Source organism: Chrysochloris asiatica, unplaced genomic scaffold (genome assembly GCF_000296735.1).
Source record: "Chrysochloris asiatica unplaced genomic scaffold, ChrAsi1.0 scaffold00346, whole genome shotgun sequence".
NCBI classification, from domain to species: Eukaryota; Metazoa; Chordata; class Mammalia; order Afrosoricida; family Chrysochloridae; genus Chrysochloris; species Chrysochloris asiatica.
The window spans coordinates 620,599-633,813 of NW_006408864.1; the positions used below are offsets into that span (position 1 = coordinate 620,599).

The 13,215-nt window shown below is 41.6% G+C and overlaps 1 protein-coding gene across 1 annotated transcript in view; it reads right to left on the reverse strand.

Moving 5' to 3' along the window:
• Nucleotides 1-13,215, reverse strand: part of PIGL (phosphatidylinositol glycan anchor biosynthesis, class L) — an 80,670-nt gene that overhangs the window by 35,739 nt on the left and 31,716 nt on the right. Inside the window, exon 3 of the mRNA XM_006875905.1 lies at nt 9,439-9,529. Coding sequence (XP_006875967.1) covers nt 9,439-9,529 — 91 coding nt within the window. The remainder of the gene's footprint in view (nt 1-9,438; nt 9,530-13,215) is intronic.

Below are 13,215 nucleotides of genomic sequence, written 5' to 3' on the forward strand. Positions count from 1 at the left end.
AAAAAAAAAGAACATATCCAGATCAGTCATGAGGTAAAACGCTGCCTGTGATAGGATCATATCCATGAGCCTACAGGGAAGCCCAGTTACTACCACTATTATCCAAATTTACACAACCACCACTAAAGCCAGTGAGGATGAAACAGAAGAATTCTACCAACTTCTTCAATCTGAAATTGATCAAACATGCAATTCAAGATGTAGAATATTGTCTTTGTGGATTATATTACACCAATTGACCATGGTGTCCTTTGAGGCTTTGGTCCTGAGCCCTAGGTCCAGCGAATCGTGCTCTCAAGGTGTTTGGTAGTGTTTAAGTTTTATAGCTTTGGCTCCCTATATGTTCCACCACATTCAAAGGTAAATAAATACCCATTTAGAAATATCCTCTGTCAAACTTTTAAATATCTGTGGGTATACACCCATTCTCCTTCCCACATCCATTCAGCCTAACCATCTATCCATGTATCTACCTGTAGATCACTGCTATTGCAGAGTTGTGTAAATTACATTATTTACCTGTTACCTTTAACTCTTGCACTCCTCTCCATATTGTCTCATGTCTTTATCATTCTGTTGCCAACCTCCCTCTTATTGTATATTGCCTTTCCCTTTTACCCAGTTAAAACACATCTATCCTCCAGCCAGTGACTTACTCCTGCTTCCCTCCCACCCCCAGTAACCATCAAAGAATGTTTCTTCTTTTTCAAAGAAAACCTTTCCTTGACTTTTCATAATAGTTGTTGTTGTTGTTGTTAAGTGCTGTCGAGTCGATTCGACCCACAGTGACCCTGAACAGGGTTTCCAAGGCTGTAAATCCTTACGGGAGCAGAAAGCCTCATCTTTCTCCCATGGAGCAGCTAGTAGTTTCGAACTGCTGACCTTGTGGTTCACAGCCCAATTTGTAACCACTACGCTACCAGAGCTCCTTTGTCTCATTCAATATTTGTCCTTTAATGACTGACTAACTTCACTCAGAATAATGTCCTCTAGATTCATTCATGTTTTAAGTGTTTTACAGATTCATTATTTTTTAATGTTGAGTAGTATTCCATCATGTGTATGTACCAAAGTTTGTTCATCTATTGTTCCATTGATGGGCATTTAGGTTGATTCCATTTGTGCTATTGTGAATAGTGCTGTGATGAGCACAGATGTGAATACATCTATTTGTGTTGTGGCTCTTATTTCTCTAGGTCAAATGACATTTTTTGAGGAAGCACCATACTGTTTCCCACAGTGGCTGTACCACTTTACAGTTACACCAGCAGTATATGAAGGTTCTAGTCGCTCTACAACCTTGCTGCCATTTGTTTTCATTACAGCTCTCTCAGAAGGTTCCCTTTCTCTCTCATTGCCTTTCTCTCTACTTCTGTTGAGTTGGTTGCAGTATTGCTACAAAATCATAGAAACCTTTATTAAACACAAAAATCAAAATGTGAAGTTATTATATCTCAACATATCCTTCCTATCTATGTCTATCCACTTCTGAAGGCAGTGTTTCCATCTCTCTGGCCCTTCCCTGAAGAATTCTGCATTCTTTGATTTACACCATGTCAACATGGCAATTTTAGCACCCTTGAGGGTTTCAAATGTTCCTTTAGAATATTCTTTTAGTTGTGTTGCAGACTGCAGGCACTGGGGTGTTGAGGACCAGTGTCATGGACGAAAATCCAGCACGTGGCTGCACTCCGACTTGCTGGCCAGAGACCCTGAGGGCTCAAGGAAGTAACCTCTGGACATCCCGGGGTTCATTGGCTTTTACAAACTCACTGTTGGACTAGCTTTGTGTAATTCTCTTTAGTCCTATTCATGCTATGCTTCGAACCCCTGTAACTGTAGCCTCTGAGAAAATGGTTTCCTATGTGCCCCTCTCAATGTCTCCATTGTATTGGCAGTGCTTAAGGTTCTGGGAACAAATTTCTCTGAGGAAAACTCTCTGGCCACCTGGCAAACATGGCTTTTCTTTATCAGATTATTCAGTTATGTTTGATATTAACTTAATACATGAGCCCTTGATATCCATGGACTAAGATTAACACTGCTCCTAAAGCCGAGGCTGTAAAAAGTTCCAAAAGCAAGTTTCTCCAAAGGAATTAACTCAGTAGATTGGCGTATTCCGTGGTTTTGTCCTAAGAACAATAGTGTCAGCCTTCCAGGATAGCTCCCAGGTGCAAACCATGCAGCTAGGTGTCTGGCTTCCTCTTGCAAGTCTTGGCCAGACAGCTGACACAGCGGGACTCCTTTAAATCCTTTTCACCTTGTCCCCATTTGAGATCAGGTGCTATAGGTATGTTAATTAGCCTGGAGAAACCGAGTTGCTGCCCTGGGATTCGAACCTGTAAAGTACTGTATAAATTTGCTTGAAGTTGTGGAAAATTAAGGATGTTAGATTATCAAGACAATTTGTGATATATGTTTTAGAATTTGATTCCTGTAAATCATTGAGTCCTGTTTTGAACGATTAATCACATTTCACTTCTGTACCCTGTCTTAATAAACCCCGCCTTCCTTTGTGTAAAGCTCCTCCCCGAAATAAAACGGAGGCGCAGACCGAAGCCCGCATGCGTTATGGCTGGCATACGAGGCATTACAGCTGGCAAGGCGTGCGTTAAGGTTTGCAGGGCGGTGCTTTACTGCCTGCAGGGGACACGATGCACGTAGTCCAGGACCTGCCCGCCAGTGTCACATCCACTCTAGTCTCGGGGTGTCTTCTTGTCTCTCTTGTTTTGTCTTTGTGTGTATTCTTTCTCTATCTCTGTCACCGCCAGATCTCCCTACTTCGTGAACCGAACCCCCGTGTCGAGGCAGGACCCCGACAAAGTTGGAAGCTGGTGGAACCCTGAAACTATGGCCTTTTAAGTCTGGAAGTGAACTCATCTTCATGGTTCAATTTATAGCCAAGCAATAGACAGGTCTACAGGGGGAACAAGAGGCTCTGGTAGTGCTATAGAGTAAGCACTGGATTACTAACCACAAAGTCAGCAGTTCAAATCTACCACTGGCTCCCATAAAGATTTTCAGCCTCAGAAATCCTATTCAGGATTGCTATGAGTTGGCATCAACTCCATGGCAGTAGATTTAGTTTTTGGTTCGATAGGGGAAACACCACCACCAGGGGAGGATGCACACCACAGAATGGTCAACCATTTGAGATCAAAACGGCAGCATTTACCCAAGTTCAAAGTTTAGAGGGTTGGGAAAGACGGAGGAATGGAAACAATAAACACAGGGAGGAAGTCGAATAAGTGCTGTTACACTAAGGGGATTGTAATCAATGAAAGGAAACACAGTGTATTTGATTTGTTAAATGCTGAGCTGATGATCTGCTCTTATACACCTTCACCCAATTCACAGGTTTACAAGAAAAAGATGTCTGACAGAGCAAAATCAGGGCTTTAGGGTGGATGAGTTAGGATTTCTCAACAAAATTCTCACAGGATGGTCCTTGCTATCCTTGGAGATTAGCAGGTGCACTGTCATGATGTAGAAAATTCCTTGGCATCACTTTCCTGGCCTTTTGCTCACTAATGTAGTTTTCAATTGTCTTAAACTTTTTCCCAATAAGTCCCTGTGATTGTCCTGTGTCGTTTGAGAAACTCTATCAAGCTCACCCCCTTGGGAATCTCAAAAAAAAGTCCCCATAACTTTCTGAGATGACTTCTCTGCCTTGAAATTAACTGACCCAACAGATCCCCTCAGAACTCACTGTTTTGATTGTACTTTGCTTTCTGGATTATACTGGCAAATCCACGACTCACCCTGTTTATGATTCATTTTATAAAATTGCATTCATTACCTTCAGTTTTTCTTAAAAGACTGATAGAAAGATAAGTTCTTTGAGCTAGCTGATCTTTGTGTGACACTTCTGGCACTCATTGAGCTGAAAGTTTACTAAGGCTAAGGTGTTCGTCTAAAATGAAAAATACCATATCATGTGATATCTCAATTTCATTAGCTAGCATATCAATGGTACCTGTTTGATTTTCTTTCACCAGTTTCTGGACTTCAGCCAGTTTCTTCTTTCTCGAGGCTGATGTATTCCCTTTCTTGACTCATCTTTGGGGATGAGTTGGGAAGCCAACTTTTCTTAAAATGCTTGATCCATCTTAAAACTGTTATTTCATGTGTGGCAGCATTTTCATAAACTGGTTGTAAAACTCCAATGACTTGGGAAGATGTCCATTTGAGTTTTGTTAAAAATTTGATATTAGTCATGCCCTCAAAATCATTTTTCACCATGGCACAAAAAGCATCCTTTTTTCAAAAAGGCACCTTAACAAGACTAAGACAAGTCTGAGAAAACTTGTCTTTCAGGTTGCAGAAATATGGTTAGACACATTTTGTTTCTGTGCATGCATGAACTGGAACAGTAGCAATACTTTTTGACTTACCTTTGTATATATGGAAGCTCTTTACAATTTTAAGGCGTGGTTCTGTCAAACAGGATCACAAACTGACTTATCCCCTCTGGTCACTCATTCTATTGGGTGATTTTACATACCCTATTTGCATAGTAAATTGATCAATCCCTATAAGGAATGTAAAATAGACCAATCACATGGTAGTCTGTTACTCAACCAATAATTTTTGGCAGAATTATAAACCCCAAACCAGAAAGGCCAGATAAAAAGAAATCCATTGCTCTGCACCTTGGTAAGGAGATTTGAAGCCATGTGGTGTCAGCTCCATCAATTGTGAAATTTTCAAAGTTCTTTGTTTCTTTCTCATCCTACATTTTACAGTCTTTCTTTTTGTTGTGTTGTTATTGTTAAGTGCTGTCAAGTCGATTCCGACCCATAGCAACCCTGTATAAGGTTTCCAAGGAGCAGCTGGTGAGTTTGAACCACCGACCTTGAGGTTCAAACGACTTTGCAGTCTGACACATTCGCCCACAGCACCACACCAGGACTCCTCTTTCTGTTGTTGTTGTTGTTATGTGCCGTGGAGTTGGTTCTGACTCATAGTGACCCTGTACAGGGTTTCTGAGGCTGTACATCTTTATGGGAGCTGAGAACCTCATCTCTCTCCCGCAGAACAGTTGGTAGCTTCGAACTGCTGACCTTGAGAATAGCAGCCCAATTCGTAACCACTACACTACCAGAGCTCCTTCTTTTTGTTGTGTTGTTTTTGTTGTTAAGTGTCGTCGAGTCGATTCCGGCCCATAGCAACCTGTACAGGGTTTCCGAGGAGCAGCTGGTGAACTTGAACCACTGACCTTGCAGTTTAAACGGTTTTGCAGTCTGGTGCATTAACCCACAGCACCATACCAAGACTCCTCTTTTTGTTGTAGTGAGGGATAAATTAGATAGTGTCCAGCTCCCTGGACTTGCAGATTTGTACACGGTAACAGTGGTGCCTGTAGTTCTTTACAAACCTCCATATACTTTTTTAAAACTGTAGAAATCTTTGTTGAAATGAAATGTTAACCAGACCTTAACTTTAAAAAAAAAGGAGTTGGTTTCTTTCAACAGTAGTTCTCACTTGAGGGCGATTTTGCCCAAAGAATATCTGGCAATGTCTGGAGACATTTTTATTGTGATGACTGGGGTGAGTTTATGTATGCTACTGGCATCTAGTAGCATCTAATACCCAGAGATACTGAGAAACATTCTACAGTGTACCGGCAGTCCCTACATAACAAAGAATTCTCTGGCCTGAAATGTCAATAGTGTCACTGTTGAGAAATTCTGTTCTAAGGGAACAGGGATTAGTGTTGGGCTTATGACTGTATTCCTAGTTCACAGCATATAGTGAATATTACATAGTAGGTATTCAATATACTTCTTGAATAAGAGAATGAGGTTAGGGCCTAGAACTTAGCCTACCTATAGAAGACACAACCAACCCCTGCACAGGTTTCTATAGAGGGAGCTTTACATTTTTCAAAGCACTATCTTCTCACGGAAGGAGCTCTGGTAGCGCAGTGGTTACGAGTCAGGCTGCTAACCTCAAGGTCAGCAATTTGATTTACAGCCTCGGAAACCCTGTACAGGGTCATTATGAGTCAGAATCGACGCCATAGCACACTAGCTACCACCACAAGTACTATCTTCTGATGGCCTGCCTCTGTGCTGCTCACATCTGTCTATGGTTTCGTGTTGTTGTTTTACCTTCTTTAATTATACTAAGAGTACTTAGGTCCGAAAGAGGTACCTAGGGTACGCCACAGAATTGTGTAGCAGCCCCCAGAATACTGCCATTAAGTGACTTTTCACCTGTTTCCTATTAATCTCTCATCCCTGGCCTTCCAGGGAATGTTTGAAAGTGCATTTCAACAAGTGATTTTTCTGCAGACCATCCTACAGAGAGTTCAGAATAAACTCAACACTTCAATTGTAGTTTTATCATCCATTCTTAGATCGATTATGGCCAGTTATGGTGATGCTGTCACATCATTAGTATGGTCCTGGATGTTTCTTGTGGCATGACAGCATAGGCTGGGGTGGTGATCACTAACTACACTTTGAGAACTTGAAAGTGTTCTGATTAACAGTAAGGCGTATCAAAAGTAAGTAATTAATACAAAACTTCCTTAAAATGATTTCCTTGTTTTAATAAATAAATCCAAGATTATCCTGATCATCACTTGAATGAATCTGAGTAGTTCAGCACACAGGAAAAAAACGCCACTCAGGGAAGGTGACAATTGAGAATTAACAGCAGTTTTGTGACAAGCACTGTTTGGGGGTCTGCTCTAGTTCTTAGAGATATAAAGCATGACATGGTATAGTGCTTGCCTTCATGGACCTTACAGTCTAGTTCAGAAGACAAGGGCAAAGACTAAACATTAAAGAATAAACAGCAGCATGTGCTATATGCACAGTGTAGACAGGAAATACTATAGGGACCCCAAACAGGTTGAAGGAATCAAGGAAGGCACCTTGGCAAATAAGGTCTTGGTGTGGGCCAAGACCACAAATCCCTTTTCTGGGACACAAACTTGGGAGATTCTCCTAAAAGCAAGGATGGCTTGCAGAGCTGTCAGTTTACCCCAGGATGTTCAGAGCTAAGGTCAAGTTGCATCATGCATCATGATCTGAGAAAGAAATTTATCCCCCAGCAAAGACCAACTCTGTTCCCCACTATTCAGATCAAACAGGGCCTTGAATTCCAAGATGGGTGTTTATCCTTCAAGCAGAAGTTACTGGGGTGAAAACAGTTTTTATGTACTGGAGTAGGGTAGGAAGTGGTGTTGAAGAAGCTACTCCCAAGAGAATGGGGTACATAAGGATACTGGTTTTGAAGAAGCACTCCCAAGAGAATGGGATGTGTAAGGGTGCTGTGGTGGTGGTGGCTATGTGCCGTGGAATTGGTTCCGACTCACAGTGACCCTGTACAGGGTTTCCGAGGCTGTAAATATTTACGGGAACAGAAAGCCACATCGTTCTCCCGCGGAACAGCTGGCAGTTTCAAACTGCTGACCTTAAGGTTCGCAGCCCGATTCGTAGTATACATCAATACCTTAATACTTTACTTCAGGCTTTCCTGAAGGTAAGCTCTGCCCAGGTACTGGGGCTGTAGATCTCAGAGAAGTCCTGACTTTGTGGGCTGGGCAGAAGGGCAGAGTGTCAAGGCAAGCCCAGGTAGCAAGGATGGGTCATTTGACCCCTAAGCCCATGAGTCTAACCAGACCACTTTCATGTTCAGGTCCTTTGGGAAGAAGAAGCTGGAGTTGTAAGCCTGCAAGCTGCTTGTGACTCCTTCTCCAGCCAGAAGAAAGAATAAAGACAAGGCACAGAGCAAGATGGAGAAGAGGAGGGGCCCACCTGTATTTCAGACCTTCAGTGATGACAGTGAGTCAGTTTGGGAGTCCTTTTTGTCTGTATGTATTACATTTTAGTAGTATTTCTGTTACTTGATAGTAAAAGTGGCCTGAACAATATATCAGTGAAAATCTGCTCTCAAGAAGGATCTAATAAATCAATTTATTCAGTGAATTCATCCCTGCTGAAAGTTTAATCTGTTTCTCTGTTAGGAGGATTTGCATTTTTAAAACTTTAGCAATTGAATGAAGTTTAAATTGTGGATTTTTACTTATCAACTCTTTTTTTTTTTAGTTTTATAAATAGTTTTATTAAAGGTTATATTGACCAGAAAATTAAGTAAAACTTTTATATAAAAAGAAAATCTGTTTAAATATACCTTATAAATATAACATTCTGACAGTATGTTGTCATAAATAGTAAAGACTCTAAAGTATTTTTATTATGATGACTGTCTAAAAATTTACTGGAAAGACATTCATATATAAGGTAACTGGAAAACATCAGAACGCTACTAAGAATCGAGATACTAAAATAAAATATTTTCCTGTGGAATATTAAGAGTGGATAGTAAGAGTGGCTTTCAGATCTTTTAGTGTATGCAAAAACAGAGGAAATGCTCCGTGTTTTGTCAACTGAAAGGAAATCTTTAACTGTCCAGAGGAAATGTCTTGCCTTTAAAGTAATTGAAATAGCAGGAGGTGATATCCGCTTGTTCCATAGGAAGACTTTGTCCTTAACTTTACTAGACATTAAAGCATGAAGGAATCACTAGCCCAAAAGTGACGAATGCACCACCACAGAGAGCCTGTTTTGTTTCCCTAGAATCATCTAGGTATTAACTCTTTTTTTTTAGGTAATAAGTCTTGAAGGATTTTTATTTCATTTTTTTGAGATGTATACGGCTTCTTGGCAGGCCTTAAAATCAATAGGCCAAAACAGGATTGCTGATCCTAGCAGAGCTACAACTGATGCGGATAGCCTTTGCAGGTATATATGAATCTCCTAAAGTCTTTCCCTAGAGTAATGGTGCTGTTCTGATTGTGACTAACATTTTCTCCCTGTTGTTGATAAGTGTTGTTGAGTTGGTTCCAACCCATAGAGACCCTGTATAGGGTTTCCAAGGATTGGCTAGAGGGTTTGAATTGCAGACCTTGAGGTCAGCAGTCCAGTGCTTATCCTATAACACAGCACCAGTACATGTTATTATTTGAAATGGGAAACTGAGGATTACAATCCTAGACTTATCACATGTCTACTTGCGCAAGCTGTGGTGCCTCTGAAAACCTCGATTTCCTCACTGTAAAGTGAAAACTATATAAACACTTAGCTCTACAGTAGAAATGATTCTCTAAATGTGAAAATGCTTGATAAAGGGCAAAATTCTATACAAATGAGTCATGGTGCAGTCTCCTAGTGACTGAGGTAGGGGAGTGGGGATGGTAACTTAGAAAAATCCTGTTTTTACTTGAGCACTGATAATCAACTTACTCAGTCTCAAAACTATCTAAAAGGTAACTAAACCATGTCCTGTGAAAAGAGTGCATTAGAGGTTTTGGTTTCCTGAGTGTGCCTAGAGAATGGGGATGTGAGGACAGCCATAGCAAAGTTGGCACAAACCAACTGGTGGACTAGAATCCAGGCTTTCCTGTCAAGGAGGGGGCTCTCTTACCAGGTTGATATCATTAGCTTCCATGTGCTGGAGGAGGGCGCTGGCCACGTGTTCTGTGTCCCACTGCACACTTGGGTCATCTGGAAAAGCCCTGAAAAGGAGAAGTACAACTTGAATACCTTCTCCCATCAGGTGCAAAGTTCTTCCTAGCTCTAGTAGGTCTGGGCCCAGTTTTGTATTAGGAATTGTAAGGGGTGAGGGGTCCCTATTCTTAAAGTACTTAGATTTCATTAAAGAATTAAGATTTATAAACATAAAATTACCAGAAATCAATACACAAGTTCCCACACAATACCTGGGGAGCTTGTGCTATGCTTGTTGCTGAGGGGCAGAAAGAAGACCTCACTGAAACACACTGTGAAAGATCTAACAAGATCACAACGTGGAGCTTGACTTCTCAATCAGAGACAAATGAGGGGCCTTTTTTCTACTTCATCACTCTACACTTCAGTCAGGTGGTGTTTTTTGATAAGAAACTAGAAAAGGAGAACTACGAATATAAAGGCCGAAAGTCCAAGGTCATTCACCAAAGGAAGTGTGAGGACTTTGCACAATTTGTAGTGCAAACATACTTGGTTGCTCACCAGAAGGTTGGAGATTTCACTTCACCCAGAAGTCCTTGGGAAGAAAGCCCTAGTAACTGGTTTCTGAAAAATGAATTCCTGAAAACCTAAGGAATGCAGGTCTATTCTGACATAGTGTTACCATGAATTGGAGTTGACTTGCTGGCAACTGGTTATTAAAAGTAAAAACAGGAAAATAAAAAGAAAGAAATGCAAATTACCAACATATATTCTTTCTTCTCAGAATCAAAGAAGTGTAAAATTAAGGCAAGAAAGCTGTAGTACAGAAGAGAAAGACTAGTGTGAGTTAAAATGACTAAATCTCAATCAGAAGGCAATTTGGCAGTGTGTGATTATCCATGCCCTCTGACCTAGTACGTCCAGAAATTTACCCAAAGGAAATAATTAGAGTTTGTAAAGGTCAAGATTAGCTTCGTAGTGTGCCTTGGAGTTGGTTCTTACTCATAATGACCCTGTATGGGGTTTCCCGAGGCTGTAAATCTTTATGGGAGCAGAAAGCCTCATCTTTCTCCTGCAGAAAGGCTGGTAGTTTTAAACTGCTGATTTTGAGGTTAGCAGCCCGACTCATAACCACTACGCTACCAGAGCTCCTTAAGATCAGCTTTAGGCAGAGACACTACTTTCTGTGTGCACAGAGGTAGACTTATATTTTTCTGTGAAGTACCATGGAGCACTTTTTCTAACATCCTAAACTGTGGTTTATGAAAAATGCTAAAGATAAATACAAGAGGGCTTTTTTGTTTGTTTGTTTCATGTTTGAAATAAAAGCAAAGCCAGTACAGACACATGCAAAAGGCAAAGCATATTAATGTATACCAGAAAAGAAATACAGTTACTAAACTTTAAAGTTGCTTTTGACTTTTCAGCCAAAAAGAGTGAGACTCAAATGCCAGAGAAATACAAGCATGTTAAAATAAAGGAATTGAATCTTAAAAACAAAGTAAGTGTGTAAGAGAAACTTCTAGAATGTATTCAAGGCTCCAGATATTCTAACCTCCATTCCCCAGAAAGCAGAGACTTTATGTAGCCTTATGTCTGATGTCTGGGAGCAGGAGTGACAGGAAGAGAAGCAGGAAGAGCCCAGCTTAAGGGTATTGGCTCTTACAAGACTGACTGAGTTGTATGAACAGCATCTCAGAAGCACACGCCGTCCAGGAGGAGAAAGAGGGAGGTATTTACCTGCTGGCTCCTAATTCACAGCGCCCATTTCCACAAAGATTCACTCCATAGGGTGTTACTTCAGGTTTGTGCACCCTTGGGCACCTTAGATTCTGAGCACAGAGAAACTCTGGGGCAGAAAGCAAGAAGTGTAGAGCGGGCCTGATAGGAGGATCTGTCCGACTGGTCTAGCCTGGGGTTGGTGGGAGTCTGCACAGACTTGACAGGAAAGAAAGGTCCTCAACCAGCCCCCTGTGCTACATTTTTGGGATACAAACATGAATACAAGTCATGGCAACTGATGTAAGATTGAAAATAGGCAATATACAAAGTAAGAAATGCAAACTATCTACATATTCCTTCTGCCTCTCAGAACCAAGAAATGCAAAATGAAAGCCAGATAGCTGTGTGGAGAAGGGTGCTGGGAAAGGCCAGTGGTGCTGAGGTTTGGGCTGCTGCTGGGTAAGAAAGCATTTGCTAGAGAAAGGAGAGAGGGGCAGGGAAGGAGGCAGGAATTCTAGGGGGAGGTAGCAGCATGTAAGTGCTGTTGTAAGTGCTGTCCAGTTGGTTCCGACTCATAGCAACCGAGGGGCGACTGGTGAGCTTGAACGGCCAGGCCAACCTTGCTGTTCAAACAGATCTTACAGTCAGGTGCATTAACCTACAGCACCACACCAGGCCTCCATGGCTTGTTTAGGGCACACTTAACCTGTAGTTTGAGGCATATGAAGCACCTCCAGGAGATGACAGGATTAAACTCTGAGGAGAACAATACTGGTATTTTAGAAATAAACATAACAGAGGAAGCTGATTCTTGCCAATCTTTTGTTATAATACATATTAGCCTGACAACCCCTTTTCTGGGTGTATTTAGCAAACAGTGCTAATACCAAAACAAGCTAGGCCTCTAGGCCCCTTAAGAGTTCATTAAAAGTATGTTTGTTTCCCTACTTGCTGGATATCCTCCTGCCTTTCCTGTGAATTAAAAAAAAAAACAAAACAAAACAAAAAACAAACAGGTTATTGTGTCTGCTATGAAGGTTTACACAGCAGTTTAGGTTCCCATTCAACAATTTCTACCCAAGTTGTTTGTTCAGTGGCATTGGTGAGTCTTCACAGTGTGTGAACAGTCTCATTATTCCGTTCTGATTGTTCCGTTTTCCCTACACATTTTAATGATTTCGCCTGGCCAGCACTCTTTAGAAGTCTGTCCAGAAAGTCAGGGAAATGCTTTATGGTCACTAAGCTCTGGCAGGGAATGCTGGTGGGTGAAAGTCTTCCTTCCCTCCCCCAGAGCAAAGGCAGACTACACAGAGTCTTTGCTGCTGGAACTTGACCAAGGTTGGGTAATAGCTTATCTCTTCTGAAAACCAAGTCCCACTTTTGCACACTGCACTCTGAACTTTAATACAGACAGAGGAGGCGTACACTCCCTTATTTGGCCTTGTGGCTAGTGCAGCCCCAACAGGAAGGTTCAGCCTGTCCCGCCTCCCTCCCCACCTCCAGCACATTTCTAAACTAAATGACTTCCTTTGTCATCCAAAGCAGGCAAAGGTCAGTAGTCTAACATTAAGGCACGCAGAGACCTTAGAAGATTACCTGGGCTCTGTTCTATCCCGGGGCATCTGACTACTCATACTGCAGCCCAGTGGGACATTCTGGGAGGCAATCCGGTATCTTACAGCTCTGAAGATAAGCTGGTGTGTGGATGCTGAAGTATGAGGGAAACCAAGAACTAGACAGTAGAGGACTCAAATCTAAGCTGCTGGAAGGAGATATGACACACTAAGGTGAAGTCAGGCAAGTGTCTCTGGATCACTAACAACTAGCTAAAGATAAACAAAGAGGAAAAGAAACAAGAAGGAAAAGGAAATGAGTACTGAAAAAAGAGGTACCTAAAACCAAACTTTCATTCAGTATTTGCTCAAATAAGTGCCCCATCCTCAGGCAGCTTGTTGTTGTTGTTGTTGTTAAGTGCCATCGAGTCGGGTCCGACCCATAGCGACCCTGTACAGGGTTTCCGAGGGTGTAAATC